The 27,517-nt window shown below is 25.8% G+C and overlaps 1 protein-coding gene across 1 annotated transcript; it reads left to right on the forward strand.

The window, feature by feature from the left end:
• The first annotated feature begins 975 nt into the window (after positions 1 to 975).
• LOC103310077 (relaxin receptor 2-like) lies at positions 976 to 23,494 on the forward strand. The gene is made up of 21 exons (XM_008187186.3): positions 976 to 1,167; positions 1,241 to 1,366; positions 2,011 to 2,151; positions 11,588 to 11,699; positions 13,152 to 13,220; positions 13,298 to 13,369; positions 13,497 to 13,640; positions 13,704 to 13,772; positions 13,892 to 13,963; positions 14,062 to 14,133; positions 14,207 to 14,278; positions 14,335 to 14,406; positions 17,786 to 17,857; positions 17,927 to 17,997; positions 18,124 to 18,291; positions 18,392 to 18,537; positions 18,999 to 19,149; positions 21,029 to 21,158; positions 21,269 to 21,459; positions 21,560 to 21,706; positions 22,594 to 23,494. The coding sequence occupies exons 1-21, from the start codon at positions 1,080 to 1,082 to the stop codon at positions 22,737 to 22,739; spliced, it is 2,331 nt and encodes a 776-aa protein (XP_008185408.2). The 5' UTR covers positions 976 to 1,079; the 3' UTR covers positions 22,740 to 23,494.
• The last annotated feature ends 4,023 nt before the right edge of the window (positions 23,495 to 27,517 follow it).

A 27,517-nucleotide genomic window follows, 5' to 3' on the forward strand; every position in this document is an offset into this window, starting at 1 on the left:
ATATATCGGATAAGTATTTAAAAGTAGGTATTAATTAATATTCCATATTTATGCAGATATACAAGGGGAACTTTTTAATGTGAGACACAGTGTTTCGAAAACAATCAATATTTTTGAAAATATTTTTTTTTACCTAATTTGAAGTCTTTAAATAATAACATTTTCAAAAAAGTTATATTTTTTATTGTTATAATTTTTAAGTTTTTTACTCTTTCGAATCGTAACATACATTTTTAATATAAAATTCCTAAGATGAACTTTTGTCGGAGTATTTTGACGTCTAAAAAAAAAAATTTCAAATAAATAGTTATTTAGTTATAACTTATATTATAAGTATTTAAAGTTTATTTGAGTGAAGTGGAGGGGCATTAGGGTACAACGATTATCTAAAATTTAAATTCTTATTGATTATAACTTAGAAACTACTCTTTTGTAATTCGATATTTATACATATAATTCTCAAAAAACATTTTTTTTTGGACTATGAAATTAAAAATGTATGATGTCATTCAAAAGAATAAAAATATACTTTTATTTGGAAATTTAAATTTTTTATGACTTCAAATTATATAAAATATCATTTTAGTTTTCAAGATATTGAGTTTTTTAAATTAATAAATATGTTTATCATCCTGTATAATATTTGTAGTTCAGTATACAACATTTTGTATACAAAATTAAACTCGTTAACATAATAGTTAAAATTATAATAGATTTAATTTTCCATTGGAAATTTGTTCAATGTGTAATTTACTAATAACCCATCGACATGAATAGACCATAAATTTAGATTTGTTTATTCATAATCCGAACACGCTAGTTATACATTGTAATAAATTAATATGCAAAGTATACCAGAGGGTTTAATTGCGGACCCCGTCTACCCACCACTACATTTAATCTGAATTTTAGTTGCCATTAAATAATATTGTAATCATTGCGTTCGTCACAGATTCTAACAGTGGGGGATGATGACGAACAAACACAACTTGTAAACATTTGGAAAATTTGAATAAATGTCCATGCTTTCCGTCATTTCTCAGTAGTGTTCAACCACGTTCATATCTCTGAAAATCATAATGCCAGCAACTCGATCGGCCATTATAAGTACTTTCATTATCTCCTGTCTCTTTTCACTGGCCCTTATTACTTTGTACTTAAATTATGGTCAGTGAATATTTTTTACGATGTTCAAGTATGTCAAACTTATAATCAGATAATATCATTTAATCACTTTTAGGCTCTAGTGATTGTCACGAAGGTTCATTTTTGTGCATCCAGTCGGACGTTTGTATTGCAAATAAATATAAATGCAATAATTTTTCTGATTGTCTACACGGAGAAGACGAAAATTATCTCATATGCAGTTAGTATATCATACAAATTATAAATATTCAATTATTTAATTACAACATAACTTTGGCTGTTTGTCATTATGCATTAAATTCATTCCAATAGTATATACTTTACTTATACAGAATACATATCCAGTAGATACTAGATAGGTATACAATATAGGTATAGGTACCTATATTCCTAGATGCCTATATCAGTATGTTACTACATGTAACTTAATGTAACCGCGCGTTTCGAAAATTTAGAAAAAAATAAGTATTGTTATCTTGTGATATATTTGTATATTGTATCCTTTGGAAAAATGTACAAATATAAAAAATTCAAAATTAAATTTTGTTCAACAAAATTTTAAAGTTTTAAACCTAAATTAATTACACGTGAAGCAAGATATATAATATATGCACATTCCATAAATCATAGAGATTAATTATACGTTACAAGTATACAATTGAACACTAGTTATTAGTTTTTACTTTTTTTTTTATTATTTAAAAATATATTTACAATCTACAGGTATAATGAGCAAGTGTGGTGATTTAAAATAACATTTGACATAGGAACATTAATTGTAAAGTAGAAAATCTCCCAGCAGTGCCACCTGCCAAGAAATTAATGTCAGTTACCTAGACATTTAATTAAATCAAACATTTTCAGCCGACTTCTCTGGAAGTCTGCAACATTATCACAAAGTCATATTCACTGAAGACCCTGAACCAGATCCAAAACCAGAAACGGTACCAGAACTGGAACCAAAACGTAATGATTCAGATATTGAAGATATTGAGTTGCCGTGTGGTAAGTTTGCAATTAAATTAAAGTCATTATACGTACTAATTATCTTACATGTAATAAATTATAAACGTTTTATTGATTTAACCATAAGGTTTTACAAATATCATGGATCATGTATAGAACATAATATATAATTAATTTTAATAATCTTTGAATTTCCTAGAACATTTTAATAAATATATTATATGGATTATTCGTGACCTTACATTGTAATATTATTTAGTATTTACCTACTATACCTTTATGATATATATCGTAGAAATACAATACTTTAGCCATATTTTTGATTTATTCGAAATGTAGTTTTACATAATTAGTACAAACTAGTCTACACGTATATCGTTTTTTTTTTTAATTTAAAATATTGTTTTGTTTTGAAGTTTTGCGTTTTTAAGTAAGTACAGTAGAACTTTGATTAACTGTCACCGTCAGTACCATCTGCAGGGCTGTGATGGTTAATCAAAGGGACGGTTAACAGACATTTTGCAAAAACGTGTATTTATGTTTATGTTTAGTCATTTTATTTATGCATTTATCCGATTTATGTTTATAAAAGTAGGGTGCAATAAAAGTAAACAGGAAATACAAGGTTAGTGTAATATGCTTACGTTAGATACCAAGGTGTAAGTAGTAAGTACACTGTACACTGTACCTACATATTAATATGTGCTATAGAAAACTGTGTTTTATAACAAAAACATTTCGAAAAATGTCATACAATTTTTATTATTTAAAAACGTATAATATATTTTGGTTCATTTTTTTAGTGAGTTATATTAACGTGCAAAAAAGTAAACGGCATAAGTCTAATATTTATATTGCATATTGAATAGGTAGGTACTCATATAGTTACTTTATTATTTAATACTTTGAATAAGGTCGGTGTTTGAAATTATTACACTCGTATGTATTATACATAAGTATATGAAACTATTAAAGTATATAATATGTCATATATTTTACCAAATAAATTATGATATTAACATATTATATAGGTAGGTACAACATAAGACACATTAATATATTATACATTTTTCAACTTTTGTCTAATTTAAAATAAATATTTTTGTAATAAAAAAATCTTGAAAGGTTATATCAAAGTTATTATTAAATTTGTATTTCGTATAATAGTAAAATAGAAAAGTGATAAAAGCATCGACCATTATTTCAAATCAATAAATAAATGTAGAGAAAGCTATACAATATGTTGCATTAAACTATAAGTATAAGAATATAAAGTATAAGTCATTTAAGTTGGATACCACACTTATATACGATATAATTGTAAATGTGTGGTATAAGTTATACCATACATTTATAATATATAATATATAATAATTATATCAAATCATTTATTAATAATAAATTACGCAATATACTCGTACTGCATTATTATTGGAAGCAGAGGTTTTGAACTGAAATCTGCGCACCAAATATAATATATTTAACGAAGATACGAATTTGTTTCATGAACTTTTAATTTAAAGCAATATATATATATATATATATAATATATTTAGCTTTGCATAATTTAAACATTTTTATGGAAAATCGTTCACATTTTATATGGTTTTCGTAATATTCAAACGAATAATCAATCAAACCGTTGAAAAGAATATACTTAATGTTCGTCTGATATCATATTTTCATTTTTTTAATATAAATGAGTACAGAGTGATATATTTAACTGGATATTAATTTATCAATCTATTATTGTAATTTTGAAAAATCTTTATTAAATTAGTTGAAACAGTTGCCTGTAATTTTAATATTATATTCTAAACATTTTAGCGAAATAAAATCGTAAATTTTCTAGGACTAACAGAAACTTCATTCAATTTAATAAAACCTTAATTACATATTATAAATTATTTAAAAAGACTAAGAGTAATACATTCTATATTTATTCAATAAAATGTTTGGTACAATATTTAGCAACTCTAAAATATAAAGTTTGAATTAATGTTACGTGAGTACTGAATACGATAAAATTCAGATTTTTTTCATGTAAAAATATACTGTTATAAACTTACAAGTTATAACATACAAATATAAGATATGGCTTGAAGAGAACTGAAAGACAAAAGTTGTTCAATAGTCAAAAAGTTTAAAATGATACGAGGGATATTTCAAATTCGTACATTTTTGATAAAACAAAAGAGGGATTTGTTTTTTAATTGTTAATGACGTGTTATACAATAAATCGGCAAAATTCACTCTGAGTGCACCTAATCATAGAGTTGTTAACTGTAAATATGTGTTAAATTTTAATTCAATAATATAATGATAAGACATTGTATACAAAAAATGAGTTGAAATTTGAGTTGAATAATTTGGTCTTTAAAAGATTTAAAAAATATATAAGTATATAATATAAGAACAATAAATCATTTATGATAAATCTTATATTAAATATTTAAATTTCAAACTTTTTTAGTCTTGAAACTAATTAATACTTTTGGGAGGTTAAAATTGAAAATTGACAGTATATTTTAAATCAATTAAGGAAAAAAAATATGAAATTTTAATGTTGTTTGAAAAAAAAAATGTTTGGTTAAGCAAAAGCGCTTAGATTAACTTTGATTAATTTTATTTGTTTTTCTAAAAATATTGGCAAAAAAATTATAATAATGTAATAAGTACAAAGGTTCCTTATAAGTTTTTATTATAGTTATTTAAAAATATTGACGATGTATAGGCGACTTTTTTTTTATAATTATTTTAAGTTCAGATTTTGACAAAACCACAGTTCGATAGTATTTAAAAATGTACAAAAATATGTTTAGCTAAGGCACAAGGCCCCCCATTTAAGTAGTTCATTATGTTACCAAAAAATCACTGATCAATTTAGAAAAATAGCTAAGTAAATACGATATTTTTTGTAAAAATGAATTCAACCTACCTATATTATTACTAGAATCAATATTAATCCTTATATATATAATATATATAAAAGAACAGGTCGGTTTTTTGTACCAATTTTCTAATGACACTATTGAACGTTTTACCAATTTTTTTTCAGTTGTTCCAAATACCTCCCCGAGTGTCAACATGTCACCTAATTTTTCTTTTGTGTGTGTGTGTGTGTGTGTGTGGTGGGGGGTGGATAGGGGGTGTATTGTATTTAAATTTGGTCTGCTTGATAAATTTGGACTGATAACTTATAAATATTTTATTATTAGTCCAAAATTGGGCCGAATTTTCTGTTTCCCTTGGACCAATTTTTACTACCAGCCCTGCCGATTATAATATAATCGTTTTCACACTCTGTCGTAAATAATACTGGCCTAAATTATAAACTATATATTAATATATAATATATATATATTGTTACATACATAGTTTTAATATTAAGTATTTAAGAGTTGTATGGAAAACACCGATCACATTATTTTTATATCACGAATAGCTGAATTATATAAATTGCGTTATCGAAAAAATGTAGTTTCGACTTTAACATTACTATAACGATTAGTTAAAATGTATTGTCTTTATGACTTAATCTATTATCGAGATACGCCGATATACATAGCACTGCATTTTAGGTGTGTTCATTTTTTCCCGGATGAAGTCAGGTGATGTAGCTAGTAAAATATAAAATAATCCTAGGCTGACAAATTGTCTTCACCGAGATTTATTTTTCGTATACAATTATCTATAAGTATCATTGAATTCAATTTTAACACATCCATTACAGTGACCAGTGTTGTAAAAAATACTTTTAAAAAGTATTTAAGTAATTACTCAAATACTTGTAAAATAAAGTATTTAAAATACCACCCAAATACTATAAAAAGTTAAGTATTTGAGTTATACTCGAATACTTTTTAGAAGTATTTGAAATAATCGTAAAATACAAAAAAAAAATTCTATTTAGTTTTGATATAAATTGTTATAATCAAAATTCTGATGATAGTTCCACCACAACAATGAACTTTTCTCTACAGCGGTATATACATAGACCTTATACCTTATATAAGGTCTATGGGTATATACCTATTAGAACTATATAGATAGGTATGTATTTAGATTTTAGATATCCCATACCGTCGTCGACGATAAACGATACCTAATGACAATATTGATAACTATTTTCTTGGTAAATAGGCAGTAATAATATATAAAGTTAAAGTATAATAGTTGTTAAGCAAAAACTTATTTCATAATATATATTTTGTTTTAATAAGCTTATTCTGATACCGACGTATCGTATTCGTCGATGATTGGAGAAAAAAACATTTAATTAAGCTACTATCTAATCGACGTAAACCGATATCGAATTGTTCATAAATAATAAATATATAATATAATATTGTTATAACGTCGAAGGATAAACACGACGGCGCGGTTTTTTTATTTAACAAGGATTATAAATAAAAACAAATTAAGAATTAAAAGAATAAAAAAAAGTATTCAATACAGAAAAAAGTATTTGAATACTTTTACTCAAATACATTAACTCAAATACTTTACAATACTGACAGTGACCAACTCGACACATTCAGTGCAGCAGAGCGGTACCCATTGTTTCTTTTTTTAAATTACATTTATTATATAGGCTATAGCTAATCCATTAAGACATATATGAATTTATGTCCTTGTTTGATAGTTGACTACAGTTTAATTGTGATAAAAATAATAATACGGAAATGGGGAAGGTGGTACCCTCGCAACTGACTGCAATGTCAGTCTATGAGTATTTATGTAAACATTTCAATTTATATACAATATGTTCGAGTTATGAGACTATATATGTTTATGATTCACCGTATAATAATAATATAATCATTAGGTATAAAATACGTTGTAAATTATTATCGTTGTCAAATCGTCATTATAAAACTTATTGTTTTAAAATATAAGGCATTTTCAAAAAACCATTGTGTTGTGAATCAATAACAGCTCAAGAATATTTTACTGAAATATAGATTTGATTAAGCATTTAGAATATTTTAAATACATCAAAACGTATTCTAGAAAAGCTTGGCTTTAAACTATTTATTATTATAATTAATTATAATATAGTAGAGTGAAAATTGTTTGTATATTGATATTTATAAGATAACCAAATTTTGTTAAGTGCAATGCGCTATATATTATCATTTTTTTTTTTAGAAAAAAATGTCCATTATGCTTTTGTTTGAACATAAATCGGTTTGCATTACCTCAGTGTCACTGTGTATACTTGATACTTTGATATTTTAGTGCCACCAGTCTCTAGTTCACTATGAGAAGTTAAAGAACCTTTTGAGTATACCCTTTAATATGTATGTTTGTTATTTTAAAACCTCCTCACTTCTCAATCAAATGTCTTCTACGTTAGACGTGACCTACCTATGTCTGGCATAGTCATACGACTAACCTATTCTGAGAAATGTGTACATAAAATATAATATATAAAAAGAATTAGTCATTTTTTATTTTTATACCTTTTTTTCTATTTCGACGTGTTTGTCATCTTAATGAGGAAATATTTTATCAGATGAAACACTCAATACAAACCAAGACATAAGAATTCTTTGAGGTTAATTCAATACCGGAATGTAGCTATATTGCATATACATCACGCCGTGCAACAAATCTTGTTTAATAAAGTTGTGATATTTTTTGTATACAACTAAATACAATAAACATCAGTATGTATATCCACTTGGTAGGCTCTAATGTACTTGTACATTTAGCCGATACACATTGTTTTGTGTTTTCAAAAATAACTTGTATTTTAGGTGAATAACTCATAGTTTAAATTCCAGTATATATATGAAGGGGATACCATTTACCGGTTTTTGGAGCAAAATAGACTTAAAGCGTTCTGATTTACTGAATTGAGTTTTACTCTGTTAATAATTTTGAATACAATCTGAATTAATTATAAAGTTTATTTTGAATTATTTGTGATAAAATCATAAAATAATTTTTCAATTGAATTTTTTTTTAAGAATGATATATTAAAAACGTGGATTTAAAGATCCAAAATTGATTCAACAAAAAAATAAAATCTGTTTTAAAAATCACTATAGCGTGAAACTAGTTGGTATGTTGAAACTGTTTTAAGTCTCGTTTACAACATTTCGCAAATAAGTAATTTAAAATTTAGACGTCTTAGCCCATAGGATAGGCGCATGCGAGTGCGTAACGCAAAGAAAATTAATTTTATAATTTTAGTAATATTATTTATGGTACATTATTCAATCAATAAAAATGATAAAAGCAGTAGAGTTCAAATAAATTAGAACTTACATACAACAACATTTATTATTTCACTTTACCCTAATATTTAGTACGCGCAGATTGAGAATCTTTGTGTAAGGTTTTAATATGTTTAACTTAAAAAAATATTTTAGTAGTATTATGAGAAAATTCTGTAAATCACTGTACCTAATATACGTGTTAAATATGAATTCAATAATAAATTATTGCATACAAAAAATGATTCCGGCCGAAGGCGGTCTCTCAGCATATATTAGAAAACTAGATTATATGATTAATTTATATTACTATTAAAGTAATTTATATTTTATTTTACTATTATAGTTATAGCTAGGTTAGATCAGCGTATTGTTGATTTTCCTTTTGTAGCACAGTTGCAAAATAGACTAAATTTATTCACTCAAAATTATTTTTTTTATATTTTTTAATTATCTAAGTGTAAAATACATATGTTTGTGTGTATGACAACCATTAGTATAAATACTGTCCAAGGTTAGGGTTTTTAATACAATTTAATATCCATTTAAACGTACTACAATCATTTTTTCATTTTAAAAGTCGAATATAAAGTCAAATAATAATATCTTTTAAAACTAATACGTCATATTTGTCGAACCCTCAAAAATATTATTCTTTATAATTTTTGCATTTTAAGTGATTTTCCCTAAGATCACTCAAAAATTAAAAAAAAAAATGATTTTACAGGAATACATTTGATCTATTTGTTGGAGAGAAGACAAATATCGCGCTGAAGCCTGAAATCGTTATAAAATTTTCCGAAAACATTGCATATTATAAAAATGTCATTGTGTGTATAAAATACAATAATATATACGTTAAAAGTTTCAAGTGCCTATGATAATATTTTTAAATTACAACAAAAAAACTTAAATCGTTCTTCTTTGTTTAAATATTTAATTTCATCCAATTCTTAACTTAAACATTTTTATTATTATTTACATAGGTATATATTTTTTAGATTTTTTGATTACATTATGAACTTCTTATGATGAACCTTGTATTACAATTTCAAGCTTTCGGAGTTTTTTATTGATATTTACAAAAAAAAAAAAAATAAAATAAAATAAAAAATATAAAATGTCTGATGTCTATAAATATTAAAACAATTATACAATTAGGGGACGAGGTGGCCGAGCGGTCTAAGGCGTTGGTTGCGTCGCTGCCTTCGCTGGTTCGATTCTCGGCCACTGGGTGGCATTTTTCTTCGGGAAAGTCACGGTGTCCGGAGAACAAGTGCCGCCACCCGGGCATGGCAGATACCTACGGGTGCCCAAATCGAAAATTCTGCCAAAACCAACACACACGTGTAAACAAACCTATAGTTCCCTCCCCTACAGTACCTCAGGCTAATAACCCTAAAAAAAAAAAAATTATATAATTTAAAGAAAATCTTTCAAAAAGCATCTGTTTAAAATATCAAGTATCTACGGATATTTGCTTATAAATTACAACAAAATAAGAAAATGGTTATTTTATGGGTGAATATCCAATTTCATAAAATTTTAAATTTGTGACGCTCATAAAACCTAAACATTTTTACTGCCCCAAAGGGTGATGACAGAAAAACAAAACACACATAGTAAAATCAATACATTTGTCGATCCACTCAGAATCTAAAAACATGAATATATATGAGAGGCCTACCAGTGTGGAAATTATTATGCATATTTAAATTTATACAAAATACGCGTTTAGTTTATATTCAGTGGTGGATCTAGGATTTGCATGCTAATTAGGATCTCCTACAATTAATACATTTAGTTCTAGGCACAACTTCCAGTGCCATGCTAACTTTCATTGGTGCTCCAGGGCAATAATATTTGGAATTCCTACTAAACATACATTGCCCCATTACAACTTTTGCCACCCTAGGGCATATTCCCCATTTCCACCCCCTCGACACGGCTCTGACAACTTGTTAGTGATACCTGATATCTAAGTAATTTATATTAAACAAAAAGTTAGTTTTGCAACTCCCAAGCAGAGGGTGCCACTTAAATCTGCCCCTGTTTACATTAGATAAGTACAGGTATTTAATATACATGTTTTGAATATTTCAATAAAGCTTCTTAAATGTTAATTAAATTGTCATTTACAAAATATTTATAAGGGTAAACTACAGCGAGCTTAATATTTTAATCATCGAGCATAGGTAATTAATTTGACTATACGCATAGAATCGTGATACAATGAGGCATTTTTAGAAACACATGACTAACTCATTAACATTTTAATGTTATGATATTTATAAATAAATATACAAAAATAACTATAATATGCAAATTCCTTTAAATCAATACATGATTTAACATAAAGTATAACACGTATATATATATATATGTATATATATATATGACAATGTATACAACTTTTGTTTAAAAGTTAATACTTAATACGCAATACAATACAAAAAGTACCTGTGTACTACAGTATTACTGCTATTTAGTCCTACACAGCATTTGGGAAATGATAATATTTTGTGAATACTTTGGAGTGCTTGATTAATGAATACTTGACTAATAATATTGTGTTAATATTTTATTCTCATGATAACAAAATATTGAACTATATGTTTGTACGAAAATGTTGACTGAATATTTTTATGTTTCCGTGAAAATTTTTTTTTGAAAAAATATGATTAAAATTGTTTGTTAATGTTTTTTACAAAATATTTTTCAAATGTGACTTCTTGGTAAAAAAATATAAATAAAATATTTCCTTATTATTTACGCAACTTTTTCAAATATTTTGACAACTATATTGTTTTCCTGAAAATATTTTTGCCATAGTTGGGAAATATTGAAATGCTGTGTGGGGTATTTATGTCGTTGTACGAATATGGAAAAATGGTAGTTGTTTGGACGTGGTCGTTTGAACGTTGGGACAGTTGGACAAAAAAATCAATAAAAATATTAGTAAGAGAAATTTAAAAAACTAAATACAAATATCAAAAACAGTTATTTATATCCATTTATAATAATATGTAAAAAATTAATATAAAATATCAAACAATGTATTTATACCTATTATTTTACTAAATTGGCAATGTGCTCCTTACACATAAGTATGCTAGGTACTATTCGATACTCGGACTAGCTAGGTTGCTGCACACATGCACACATAGTTCATACCTATTTAAATATTTGTAACTAAGAAAACCGATTGATTATCATTTTGATTTTTAACTAGCTGTTGTACTGCCCTTTAGCTTTAAACAATTATCCCGCCAGGTGTGATTGTTTGATTGGAACATGGTTACGATGTAATAGTGTTGGACTGACAAAAGTGCCAAGAAATATTTCTTCTAATCTAAAAAGAATGTAAGTAAATAATCTAAATATTTTACTAATACGAAATTATCAGATATGAGTTGGGGTGGGGAAATGTACGTTAACAAATGTGGTTAGAAATCTATAATATTCAGCACCATTTATGTAACATACTTTTCTTATCACCTAGTCAGCAGTGACGTATCTAGAGGGGGCAAATTCTGAGTCCCTCAAAGAGATGTCACCGCAATCGCTAGAGGTTAAATTGTTTTCAAAGTGTTTTAAAGTTATAACAAAAAGAAAAATTATTTTTTTATTTTATTGGATTCGTTAAGAAATTATATTAGTGATACATGATAAGTGATAACCTGTATCTTTTTTTATTATATCTTTTACATTTCTTAACATATTTATATATATAATATATTTTGTTATATTGTTATAAGTACAATTTACAAAAAAAAGACTAAAATTAAAATTTGTTTTATTTAATTTAAAGGTTGACTTTTTTTATTAAGAATAAATGGAATGGTAATGGTAAAATAAAAGTGTTCTCTTAACTAGTGGAAGCATTAGTGCAATAAGGGGGAAAACATACATTTTGGGGTATCACTTTTAATGGAGAGAAAAAGTAAATTTTCTAATTAGAGGGGACTTAAAAGTTTTTTGTGACAATGAGTAAAAGGAAACTGAGAAAAAAAATGGCGCAAAAATCGTAAATACGCCTTTGATAGTCAGTCGTCAGTGGTTAATACATATGATAAGATAAGACTGGCGATGTTCCAAATTTTAATATCAGTATTTGTTTATACTACCCATATCAACGGTATTGTTGATAATGTTATATTGTATTTCCGTAATAATTACAGAGACACTAAATTGTTGCGGTAACTATGGTAATAAAATGTATTAAACCACAGCAAATAAGTATTCTCAGTGGTATTGAAAACCAACTTGTGCTTATAAAATAGTTGTTTTGTTATGATTTTGAAAAAAAAATACCGGTGTTGCGTTACTTTTGTTAATTATGGTAATCACTTCACACTTGATCATGGCTCTAAGTATCATGAGTTTTCTGAAATACTAAAAATACCAGCAGTCCTAGGCTATGATTTCGATGCTATAAAAAATTTCAAAAAGACTACATGCCTTCAATATGTATCTTAACAAATACATTACAATATTTTTATATGACTTCAATTGTGATACCTATCATATATTAGAATATATTTATATTATTAATAAATAAATTAAATGGTAACAAATTAATTTTAATAGTATTTTAATATGAACAAATTGAATTACGTAATTAAATAAGTAGATAAGTACAACTCCTTTTAGCTTACTTGTTTTGATATACCTAAGAGTAATTATATATTACATTAATATAATTATCATACATAATTGATTTCTATTAAAACAGTTACCTATTGACTACAATTTATAATCGCAATAATAATAAAATATATTATAGTCATGTAATATTATCTAAATGTATTTTAGAGCAATGAGGAGCAACAATATAGTTCTTTCTAACGATTCATTTGATGAGTATAATTTGTTGGTAATGATGTAAGTGATCTCTTATGAGGTAAAATATACAAGGTCAAAACAATAATTCATAACATTTCTAAATATTTATTTTTCAGCCACTTAGAAGATAATAAATTGACTGTAATACCCCCGTTTGTCTTTAAACATCAAAATAAATTAAGATATCTGTAAGTAGTTTTTAATTTTTATTCGTCAAATTTATAAACAACTTTATTTATTAGAAAACGTTAATACCTACCAGATAACTATTGATAATTCATTTTCATGTAATACAAACAAAATATATTTTTTCAGTTTTTTATTACGTAATGAATTGAATGTTTTGGAAAAAGACGCCCTTTACGGATTGGACAATATTAGAACACTATTTTTGGATAATAATCACTTGGTGCTTTTAAATTTAAACTCTTGGAAACATATGGTCAAAGTAAAATGGATGTAAGAATCAAAATTTTTGGTACATATATTTTTTAATTGCTTCGTTATATATATTTTTTTTAGATATCTATCAAATAATTTATTGACTTTTAAAAACGAGTGTTTTCCACACTTAATGGATCTTGAAATGTTGTAAGTATTTTCTTTTACATTATATCACTAATACATATTAGATATTAAAAATAAATGCAATATATATATATATATATATATATATATATATATATATTTACTTTGCGTTTTTGTAATAGACATTTACAATGGAATCGTATTGAAACAATAAATGAGTTCATGTTTGCAGACTTACCAAATCTATCGGTTTTGTAAGAAAATTTATTTAATTTGATTAAAAATAAAGCAATAATACCATACCAACATTGTTCATATAAATAAATGTTTACATATTTTACATTGTTTTCAGGAATTTAAGTAACAATGTAATCACAGTGGTTCATAAAAACGCATTTCAAAACTTATTGAATCTTTCGGATTTGTAATGATACAAAGTTTTTATTAATAAATAAATATTTTTATTTTTACACAAGTGTATATAATCAATGTTACAGAAATATAGCTGACAATCGCATTACAACAATCACCCAGGAAATGCTACATCCATTAAAAATATTAGATAAATTGTAATGTTACGTTACACTTTATGAATCAGTTAATACGATTTTTTTTTTTTTTTTAGAGTTTTAAGAAATAATCCAATTACAAGGATAAATAATGTTATTTTCACAGAAATGAAAAGTCTCTCTTCGTTGTAAGTTGTATTTATTTTGGAGATTCACATTACGTCACGCTTAAATACATATTGATATAATTACATAAAATTTATATCCGGGTCCTCGAGTTCTCACAATCTTTTTTATAAAATATGATTATATTTACAATATTAATGTAATACAATAAATTATTTATATGTTAGACTGTTATATGTAACCAATATATTTTCTGTGAAATGGAATCACTCATGAAAAATTGGTACTTAGTTGAATAATTTAATGACTCTAAAAAGCACGTACATTATTCAAAAGTTCATTGTATCATATTCCAACTACTTATATAATATAAATGTGCAATGTACATGATACATTTTGGAATTCTATGAAATTGTCGTTTGAATTCTTAAATTAAAAATATCAGGTAGGTTAATAACGAGGAGTTAAAAGATTCCTTTTCAAAATCACAACTTAAATGCGATAATAATATTGCGTTCAATTGAAATTTTGAATGTGTTTATGTGTGATAAATGATAAAATACATCATTCAATTTAACAATATGAAAATATCAACATGTTAAAATAATATTAATAATATTAATAATATTAATAATATGTTTATGTTAAAATGTTTACCCACTAAAAACAGTGTTCTACTCGACTACTTCATATACAACGATCCAAGTAGTCGATAAACGTATATTAATTATTCTAAAAATGTTATTAATATTTATTTTTTACATTTAACTAGTTAGGTAAGTATTTTTCGTTTTTATTGTAGCTAGAAATTAATTATTCAAATACTTACCGGAACTTTGAATTTCTAATGTATTATGTGCCTCATAAAACCATTATGTATTTAAATAATTATGAAAACAGTATAGTGGTTACTAATGTACTATTCAATTTTTAATTCAGTTGCGAATTTTTGGCTGTATCTTGTACGGCTATTCATTTTTATGGAAGTACCTACAATGTTATTCTAACCTGCTAAATAAAAGTGTATCTATAATAATATTGGAAATGTTATGGGTACCTATAATACTATGAGAATAAAACACTTATTCACTTATATAATATTGAAATTTGTTTGTTCCCCTTTTCCGCTAAATTCCATTAAACTCAAAGTACCTTTACCACCAGTACTATAATATACCTATATTTCCATTTTGAAACCACTTATTTTAAAAACTATAGAGAGTCATTGATAAATTGAAAATAAATATAAAAATATTTAAAAAACCACATTGATACAAATGTATAATGTATAATTAACGTTACACAAATACACAATATAGTATAATTATAATAACTTAAAAAAAATATTTACGTAAAATGAATATGTTATTTTCTTATTCAAATAATTGTATTCACGTAGAATACGTCTGCAAGTTATATATTTTGTTAATTAAAAATACTGACTTTGTATGGTTGTACGCTATAAAGTTGTTACAAATGTATCGACACAATTTTCTTTTAATGCTGATCAATAAATTACATTTTCGTTTTTTATTTGTATATTTAGATATATTTTGGTTTCGTGGTCTTTTCAGCTTTTTTTAGCAGGAGTCTGGTATATTCAATATGATTGTGCTATGGCTTATTTCATATTTGCATTATTTAAAACTGTATCATTTTCATTTGTGTAAACTTTTGCTGTAGCTACAGTTTTAATTGCATACCATAAACGTATAAGACATTTTTATACCAACCTAACAGGACATTTTAAATTATACAAAATCAGTTTTTTCTTACCACGACCAATTTCAGTTTCATTTTCATCAATTTTTCATTTCAATAAATACAACTGTGTTGTGCACTTCTTTAATACAATTTATAATGTAAAATCATGAAACCGATAATGAGATAAAACCAAAACATTTTAGTTATCACATGAATTGTTAACGTAATACATATTTCCTATCTATATTCAAAATTGAGATTCAGCGATTGTGAAATATTATTTATGTATAATTTAAATAAATTATTTATAATAAAGTTTTATAAATCTGAAACTTGAAATGTTTTGTGGCGTGAAATGGAAATATATACTATTATATTGACGTAAATTATGCATTTTGGTGGTTAACGGTGACGTATCTTAACTATCATTACAATAATAAATAATAATAATACCATAATAAATTTATTAATAAACACTAAAATACCTATAAAATCTATAACCTACCTGTTAATTTCGTTATAGAATTTAAACATATATGCTCCTAAGTATCTTCATAAATATTTATATTTAATGAACTTACTTATGATAAAGTGATCTTGACGTACAAATATTTTAGGGATCCATACATTTTAAACAGTTGGTATAAACATCATAAATTATTCATTAATATTTATTACATAGTTTAATTAGGTATACAAAAATAAATAAATAGGTGACGATTATAATGAAAATTGATTTTGTTTTAATATTTATACATTTAATTCTACCAAGGCTATGAGTATATTTTAATTTGTAGTGTTCACTTAACATTATTTTCTCTATAGAATTAAAATGATAAATCAAATTAAAAGAAATATCCCAAAAACAAGAAGGGACTTTACTCCTTTCTATAAATCTTAAGCACTACTTGTTTACATTACTTAAATTGCTATTATTGTCTACTATTTAGTTCACTTTATATATTGATAACTTCTTTAAATTAAATTATTTTTTTAAAATCTAGAATTGTTGAAAATTTAAATTGTATTAACTTATGATTTTTGGATATATTTATATATCTAGGTACCTACTGTAGGATTCTGTATGAACACATAACTATTAGATATAATAAAATAATATAAATATTGTACATGGTTAATAATTAAATTTAAGTTGTCATTATTAGTTTATTATAAAATAAACTAAGTCACTAAATATACCTAATTAAATGCAAATAAAAATTTGAAATCATGGTTGACACGCTTACGTCTCATAACGACAGTAGGTAATTAGACCGACTTGGAGGGTAGAGAAATTAAAATATACCATATATGGTCTTATTTGCCCAATCTTGGGCAACAGACAACATCGAAAAAAATAATAATATGTGTATAAGTTTTGAATAATTTAATAAAGGGAGGGTAGGTACTTTAGTAAGATACATAAAATTAAGAGGTATTTATTTTCAGTTTTGGCCTTCGTGTACACAATATATACATTGTGTTATAATTTTGTCGTCAAATTTAATTTCAAGTATATCATTTCATTATTAATATAACAGTTAGATAAAAATAAGAGGTATAGGTATTGTTAGACTTTCTTTTATTTCTCTGTAGAGTAATGGTTATTATTTTCCTTTTTCAAGATAGAGTATATTTTTTTGCTAATATTATGAATATTTGTATTGTTGATATAAATTAAAAAAAAAGAATGGATTTTTTATAATATGCATTTTATAAAGAAAATATATTTTACAGAGATATGAATGGCATAAATAAAGAAAATATTGAAATGTCATTATTTGATAACTTGACTACGCTGGAATTTCTGTGAGCAGATTATATTTAAAATAGCGTTTTTACACTAAAATATAAATGTTTCTATTGTTTTTGTTTCAGTTACTTGAAAGAATTCCATTATTGTGTTTTGTACGCCCCACATGTTGACTTTTGTTTACCAAATACGGATGGTAAGTGCCAAAAATAAATTAAATGATATCTAGATAAATTAATAGTTATCATAATTTCAATATTCAACCTAAGCATAATATAATTGTTTCATGAAATATAAACTGTACAATATAATATACCTAAAGGGTTATCATCAAGTTTAAATCTCTTACCAAATTCAACTTTTCGATGGTTTCTATGGATGGTGACAGTCCTAACATTGATTTTTAACGCATTGGTGTTATACGGTCGGATGTTTAGTACTTTTAGAGATGAAAATAAAGCAATAAACTTTGTCATACGGAATTTAGCTGGTAATAACAAGTATATTGATTTTCTAAGTTAAATTATTAAGCATGTATTAATATATATATATTTCATATATATATATATAATAATATATATATGTTTCAGTTGCAGATTTGTTCATGGTAATATACTTAACGGTTATTGGTTATCATGATCAAATATACCGGAATGAATATTATTTGTATGCACACAAGTGGGAGTCATCTATTTTGTGTACTATAGTTGGAATTATGGCTGTGATATCGTCAGAAGTATATGATTTAAAATATTTATAAAAATTATAAATAAAACGTTTAGAATAACATATTTAATATACATTTAATATTTTTGCAAAATTTGTTGATTATTTTTTAAATAATTAAAATAAAATACTAAGAAATTGGATGCTGGTAATAAAACCAATTTGAAAAAATATTTTAATTATTATTGCTTCTTCTCGAGCATATGTGTAAATACTTTTTTTTCGCGGCTTTTAAAAGTGGGAAATTGTTTTACTTTTCTCGAGATAATTAAATAAATGGTTAGTTCTCCTTCACTTATACTCTTTTCTTCATATTCTACAAAGTATGCCAACGATCGTTAGTTTGTTAAAAATTTGACATCTGGAATTAAGCAGTGGTATTCTGCTCTTTCTGGTTTAAATGCATAAACAATTTCACCACTTACAAGTTACAACCGCTTCAAAATAATTTGTCAATATTTTTGTTTATAGGTATCTATGCTCATGCTGGTGTTTCTCAGTTTGGAAAGATTCTTACTCATAGCTGTACCATTTTCTGGATATCAAGTACTGAAATTGAAAACAGCTGTTTACTGTATGATATCAATTTGGGTGGTTGGGATAAGTATATCAATAGCGCCATGTAAGTATTATACAAGAAGTTGTTTTTTGTTGAATTAGGATATGTAAATATAGGCCAAGTACTCGTATTTAGATTAAATAATGACACTAATAATTACTATTTAGACTTATAGTTAGAAATAAATAAACAACTGCAGACGTGCAATATAAGTAGGTTCTTATATTCTATATTAATACTGCAGTTACAATACGGTTTGTAAAAACCCGTTTTTTTGTGTATGTGACCCTTTGACCCTATTATGGAAATAGTAGATAATTTAATGGGGTGCTTGAACACGTTACTTACAATAACAATTTGACACTAGTGCACTATGGACTACGGTACAATCCAACATAAAATATTAACTAATTATTGAACAATTTGAACATTGTCACTAAATTAATAGATAATTTATTTATATAAATTTAAATCTGAATTTATTTAATAATATTGTTTATTTATCTAGGCATCTATATATATCCATCTACCCGTCTAAAAATGCTAATATAAATGTATGAAATTGCTTTTTTGGAAGTGGTTTTGTCAAAATGTATGCTATTTGTTCCACTGTCCCACAAATTGTAGTCCTAAAGTTCCTATTCCATATTATTATTTTTTTTTTACGAAATGGTATCGAACATCTTTTTATTTTATACGTTTGTGGAATCCTGGATTTTTATCGATAAATATGATTTAATGCTGTAAATAAGTCTAAACAACCGTATATTAAAAATACATTTTATTAGATTGCTTGCTGCAATTTATAACGCTTCTGTTGATGAAAGCGACTGAACATGACGTCTGAACTGCACTGTGTTGCCTTTGTGACGTTTATTAATTTATTGAAGATCCTATTTTAAATTTATATGCTTGTGTTTATCTTTGTGTTTGATCATCAATTACGAATCTACCAGTTACAGCACTCAATTCGTCTAGTGAAAAAAAAACATTTATTTGATTCATATTATAGTCCGTAATTAACTACTGTATTTTTACAAACCCAATTTACTTGATTAGGGTTTAAAAAAAAAATAATACTTTCATAATTAACTGATTATGCTATATCTGGTCTCGTGATCTAAGATAAAAATAATAAGATATTTACTGCTTGCAAGTTGCAAATAATAAATATCATTCTTCATTTTATTTGATATTTATTGGAATTTGGATGCCATTGGGCCAATTGTTTTTAAACTATCCATCGGTATAGATTATTTTTTAGCATTTAATATTTAATATTTAAATATAATTTTGTTCACGTGATTGCTTTGGTCATAGTATTATATACAATACAATATTGACCCATTTTCTAACTTAAAAATATCTATAGGTACCGAGAAAATAATTTAACGGGATACTTGTTATTTGAAATTCTGCTCTCGTTGCTTCTAACTGTTTATTTAAAATATAATTGTTTGCTGCTATCAGCCCATAATCAACAAATAAAGCCAAAATCATTTTTACTTCATTTTAAATTATTTGTAAATACACAGCTGCCTGCGACACTGAAGTTTAATTTGAATTTGCATAGAAATTCTGTAAGCCTGGTATTGCAATACCTCGTGCTTGTTTTAATCCATGTATACTATTGTTTATATGTTACAAGTTATATGAACAAGTTATATGTACGTACATGGTTGGTGTTATCTTCATACCCTATTGGTTGTGATACTATGTGATACTATAATGATTATACAGTTAAATTTTTTTGTATTTATTTATAATTAACGATTTTGACATTGTAGAATCAGATATTATATCAAAATTAATAAGTCGCACAAAAATATTATGTATTGTCATTCATTAAATTTAAAGTACATAACGCAATATCAATTTGTATTCATCTATACACAATTTTATACAATTTGACTAATATTTTAATGTAATTTGATTATAATAGTGATTTTATGGAAGCACTCATCAAAATTTTACGGTTCTAATGGTTTGTGCTATCCTTTATATATTGAAGATCCATTTGTTGGTGGGTGGCAATATTCGGCATTCATGTTTTTAAGGATTACATCCAATAAGTAGTTTTTAAATTACCTATATATTTATTTAAAAATCAATCAAAATATTATTTACAGTTATTAGTATTTATTATAAATTTATAAGTAACACCACTTTATTGTCATTACAGTTTATTGCTTATGTCCGTTTTGTATGCATTAATGTTTATAAGTGTCAAAAAAACAAGACGAGCTGCCCACATATCTGCTGGTGATTTCGATTTTGCAGTTCGTTTCTTTTTCATTGTTTTGGCGAATATTTTGTGTTGGTTACCCATCATAATTTTGAAATTTGCGGCATTAAGAAAATATCATGTTTCAAGTAAAGTATATTTTTCTTTTTGATATATACAAGTATTCTTATAGAAAGTTATAGTCTATACTGTATCCTAACTAAACTACATTCATTTAATGTGTTGTAGGTAAGATGTACGTATGGTTAATAATATTTGTTGTGCCAATCAATGCATTAGCAAATCCATTGTTATATACTTTCACAACTCCCAAGTTTATAACTGCAGTGACTTCAAAAAATATCTTCAAGATGACACACCGCAACTCAAGCAGTGGTAAACTATTTAGTTCAAATTATCTCATAATCATTATTATTTATTATCCAATTGGATGATACATTTTGTTGTGGTTAATATACGCACAAATTCAACATTTTTTTTTTTTGCCAATTTGTTTCCAAAGAATGGAGGTGGTTGTAAAATATAATATATCTATAAACTTTTAAGTTTTAAACCTATTTATTTTTTTGAATTAGCGTGAACAAACAATTATATAACCAGATTTTCTTACAGGGCTTATAAATCTAAAATATCCATACATTTGTTATATAAAAAAATTATATCGAGTAGATAAGCCAGGGAAAATCTTTGTACAATTTTTTTTAGCTAAGAGTTTTTATATTTAGACCTAAATTTTAATTTTTTTTCCATCATGCTTGATACTTCCTATATTTTGTATTATGTCTCTCAAATTCTAAGGTTGTTACGCATTTGAGAATAGTTGGAGTGCCAATTTAAAATCCGAAATTATACTATAAGGGGTGAATTACATTGCTGTAATAGTATAAAGTATAAACTACAATAAGTTTATAAGATTCAATATATTAATATATTAATATATTAATATAATTACTGGTGACAGTAATTGTATATATAATTTAAATTGTACAATACTGAAAATACATTACTAATCAAATACTATAATGAAATATACAAAATATAAATAGCACCTACTGATATATTCAAATAAACTTGCTCCAGTTCTATAAACATTCATGTTTTAAAATAAAGTCTCTACTTTCTTCCACGTATTTCCTACGTACCTATTTTTTTTTTTACAAAGCTGAGACCAATAAAAAATGTATTCCCTTTAAATTGATATTAACTTCCCGATAAATTTATTTAAAAAGCATTATGTTATTTTATTTTTTATAATTTTCCAGTTGTAGAAATGTCACAATCGTCACACCCGATATCCTTGTACGGTAGAAAATACGTCAAGAAGAATAGAAAGGAGGCACTTGAAGAAAAACGAAATGAAAATAATACTACTCAAGAAAATAGTTTAGAAACAACAAATGGTGAATAATTCATCAACGAATTTTCTAATCAAAGTATTATGTATACGACTTTAAAAATTAGTATACCCACTATATTCAGTTTATTTTTCATTATCAGAAACTAACCTAACCAGATGGTTTTACATAGTATGGGTACGTAACAAAATGTCAATAACACGCACTACCTACAAGCTGAATATTTTCAGTTACACACGCCATGTTTTATATTGGATAGTGGACACCCAGCTTGATAATATTTATTTCAGTCAGTATAATAGCAAAAGCTAGTTATAAATATAAGTATATATTATTACAACAATAGAACATTTACAGTAATATGGTATTGAAAACCATACTATTTTACAATAAAGTTACATTTTATTCCACCATACACTGTAAGCGGACGACCGTATTGAAATAAAATTAATTTCAGGATTTGTTTTACACGAATATTACACAATATGTATATTTGATATTTTTTCTGTTTTTAATAGTTATTATTGAGTCATTATAGTTTGACATTATCTTTTTAATGATGTTTAACACAATATCCATACTATAATACACTGCACTAAGGCCACACCTACACATAATATTTTGAATTCGTCAACACCGTTATCGTGTTTGGGATTATCAAGTTTTATATGTTTATCGTACTATTTTTCTTCTCACATATCATAATATATTATTATGTACACTCGATGGTTTTAATTTATTATAATTTATAACATTATCCCATTATGTAAACGCAAAATTAATATACTACAAAAATATATTACCAAAATGTTTTACAGTATTTTTATACGATTCCTATAACGATACGGAACGAACATAGCCTATACCTATATGTATTTATATATAAAAAAAAACAATAAACAGTGGAGTTCAATTAATTTCTTTTTAGACGACAGGTGATATATTTTATTAGATTAAAAGAGTATAGATTGGAACCAAAGAATTTTAATGAAGATATAATTTTTTCTGAAATAGGTTGTGAAAATTATAGGTACCTTTTTACCCGTGAGAAACTTATCGATAGACTAAATAAATTCTATGATTATATATGTAATAATTTCATTAATGAAACATTTAAATTTAATCCGAAAACATGGGCATTGTTTTCAGTATCATCGTAACAAACAACTAAAAACAGATGAGAATGTCTCATCCAAACTTTACTCACAATTTATTTAAGAGCATCTTATAATCTTTAAAACAAAATAAAATTGTGTTGTTTTTACATGTATTTAATTTAAAAATACAAACTAATTCATAGAAGAGGATTCAAAATGTATAAAATTAGCAAACAAAAAAAATTATGAAATGAAAAATAATGTTTAACATCAGTTCTGACGATCAATTAAAAATAAAATTGATAGATTCACTTATATTTAAACTGGATAAAAACACTACTTAAAAAAATTACAATTTTATTTAATTTTGTAAAAATAATAACTAAATAACCCCCATAAGCATTTGAGTTTCTGTGTGTAGTTATTATAAGTATTTAATATTTAATATTTTGTTGTTTTTTCGGCCATGTATATGTTATCGATGGTCGGGGAATCAATATATTATACAAATATCCAATGGATTCGATAGCTGGTGGAATGGATATTAAAACGGTGGTAAAAACACAAATATATAAATCTAATGACAGCTTATTGGCTTAAAAACTACCTAAAAATTATTCATATCTTGCCACCGAAATATTGTGTGTGTAATGTAGTGCTATATGCACTGGACCTTTATACAAACGTGATATTGTGATATATTGTGTTAAATCCCTTAAATAGTATTTTACATATAAATTATTGGAATCGTATGTAGCATAAACATTTCTAAGGTCTAACGAGTATATATTATACTTGTCTATAGACAAATAGTATTTTATAATTTTACTGTATTCTACAATAATCGATCACATCACAATGTTTTATATATTTAATATTTTCGTTTGCGTACAAAATCACTGAACGTTAAACTTGGAAGTATAAATGGTGTGACAACATTTCAAGACACCCTATTCAACGTGGTGAGTGTTGATTTATTTATATTTATATGGTAAAATAAAATAAACGACTATTGGTATGTATGGTTTGTTTTTAATAATATCCCAGAACCACCTGTTGTACTTCCCTACAATCCTACCGTTTGCGTCATGATCGGGAGTATGGGGATTAAAAACGAACACATTTTATAGCTATGTGAAGTTTGTGTAGGACATTTATGTATTGATTGTAAGTTTGCTAGTATTGTTATGAGTAATATATAAAAATGTACTGTATTTAATGTTTTATATGTGTAAGCACGTGTAGGCATAAATACATAATGATTAATGAGTTTAATGGTTCATTTGTATCACTAGCACATATGGATTAATATAGGCTCCAGGGCGTTACTCGAAGTTGGGCTCTCGTTAAATTACCAACTTTTCAAATGGCAGTCTGTACGAGAAAAACTATGTAGTTTATCGTGGATGTAAATGCATCAATTCATGTACGAGCAAATATACATAGAGAAACTACTGAGGCTTACTATAACTTGGAAGTATGAAAATTGAGTCCCAATAAAAAATAAATAAAAAATAAATATTGAATACATACTATTAAATATAATACTTATTACCATACATCACATCCGTCAATGTTTCTTTTTTTTGCATAAATATTACATAAATAATGTATAAAATATTAAAATCGATATTAAACCCCACCTATAGTAGGTATCATACTATAGACCGTCGTCAAAGGTGGAGGAGACGGTGGGATGTCAATATGTCCATCCACTTTTTCGTTTACATATTTTATCCTCTGATTTAAATGGCTTTAAAAATTATATTTCTCCTACTATTCTTAGAATCAATAAATTACATAGTTATTAAAACTTATCATGATTAAACTCATACATCTAATTCCAATAAAAATTCCTTAGAAAGTTTGGTACTACCTAATATATTTTTTGTTATTTTATTCGTTACGATACGAAGAGAAAAGTATAAAAAAAAAGCAGGTAAGTGGATGTCGCTCTACTGTACAGTATAGGTTACAAGTGGGTCGATGTATAATGGATTGTATTAAACTTGAATTTAATGATATGATATCATTGTAAAATAAAAACGATTCTGAGCGGGGACGGTTTGTCAATCTGGATTTTTATATTGTTATTATTTATTAAGGCCGGTAAGTTGAATTAATATTATAATATTATTTTTATTCGTTGCTATGATAAGCAAAGCTTTAGAAATTAAAATCTTATTTTTAGCGGTTTTTCGTAATTTGTCGCTAGTTTTTCCTGTAACATCAAATAACTATTGAGAAAATCGAAAAATAACCTCTCTAAAGTACTATCTTGATCCACTTTGCTAAAAGTAAAGGTACTATATGTTGAAATCAAAGCACTCTTTCTGGTAGACATTTTGTAAACGGGATAAAAAAAAAAATAATAAACACCATTGTAAAACCACTAACTTCCTTGCTCCACTCAAAGTCTAAAAATATAAATTTTTCACTGTTTTTGATTTTAATTCCTGATACATTCAGCTACTGGCTATGGTTAGAACTTTGTATAATTTATATAATAAATACAAAGTTGTTAATATAATTTAATAACTTATTATCACTGTCTGGTTTTACTTATATAATTCGATAAATTAAATTGTTACATACCTACTTACCTGAATATTACAATTCGAATTATACTGAGAATATAGAATATATTTTATATATATATCACTCAGAAAAATTGCCTACATAAATTGTAGATACCAATTACAAAGAAACATTAGTTTACATGAAACTAGTTATTCCTATACCTAATGCAAAAATAAATTATAAACAGTTTTTTGTTTTAGTTATTTTAAGTTCAAATTTGGACGAAATTAGATATTTAAACGAAGAATAATGATTTTAGTTTTGTGTTGAAGTTTAAAAATATTATTCATGGTCCATGGATACTTGAAACTTCTAAAGTATATTATAATACTATACAAATATGAAAATATACAAGTAATATTAATTCAACTTAACGGCTACCATATTAATAATAACAATATAAACATAATATAAAATATCGTAGGCTGACGAACCATCAGAATCGTTTACAATGATAATAATAAATTAAATCATTGAATTCAAATTTAACTTCATTCATTACAGTGGCCCACTTGTATCCTACATTCCTACTGTAAAGTAACACCCACTAACCCATTTTTTTTTTAAATTGTACATGAGGAACCTTGTCATAAAAGTTTTTGAATGAACAAAATGTTAAACAATATTCATAGAAACTAAAAAAAAATTAGATGATAAAATATAAGCAATATACATTTTTGGGGGAAAATGTAATTTTCATGTATCGACGGTTATTTTGAATAGTATTTTTGATATATGTGTAGAATAAATAATATTATGTGTTTTCTCGTATTGGTGTCATTGAGGCCGGCTGGTAGTTTTATTTTATTATTCTGAGGGTATGTGCCTGAGTAAGTTTATATTCTACCATACTGTTTACTGTACACCATTCCTTGTTCAATTTATGTATATTGTGATTGTTATATTAAAGATATATCTAAATTCACTAACCTCGCTCATTTTAATAGTATTGTTCAATGTGCTAAGCTGGTGTATTTGAGGAGATGTCTTTACGGGGTCGTATTCGATGCTCGGCATCACTATACGATGTAGGTATCTGTGCAACGTATAATTTAATTTTAAGTTGCTTTAAAAGTTAAAACTAAACTTGGTAGACCAAGTTAATACAGGTAGGAGTCGTCCTTTACGCAACATTGTCAAATATTATGATTAGA

The sequence above is a fragment of the Acyrthosiphon pisum genome, chromosome X, assembly GCF_005508785.2.
Source record: "Acyrthosiphon pisum isolate AL4f chromosome X, pea_aphid_22Mar2018_4r6ur, whole genome shotgun sequence".
Lineage (NCBI taxonomy): Eukaryota > Metazoa > Arthropoda > Insecta > Hemiptera > Aphididae > Acyrthosiphon > Acyrthosiphon pisum.

What these genes read in the sequence shown, in the direction of transcription:
- LOC103310077 (XM_008187186.3), top strand. Translation starts at nt 1,080, where the DNA reads ATGCCAGCAACTCGATCGGCCATTATAAGTACTTTCATTATCTCCTGT. An exon ending in TTGTTTACCAAATACGGATG is followed by an intron (nt 17,998 to 18,123) that starts GTAAGTGCCAAA and finishes ATATACCTAAAG; the next exon opens with GGTTATCATCAAGTTTAAAT. An exon ending in ACACCGCAACTCAAGCAGTG is followed by an intron (nt 21,707 to 22,593) that starts GTAAACTATTTA and finishes ATAATTTTCCAG; the next exon opens with TTGTAGAAATGTCACAATCG.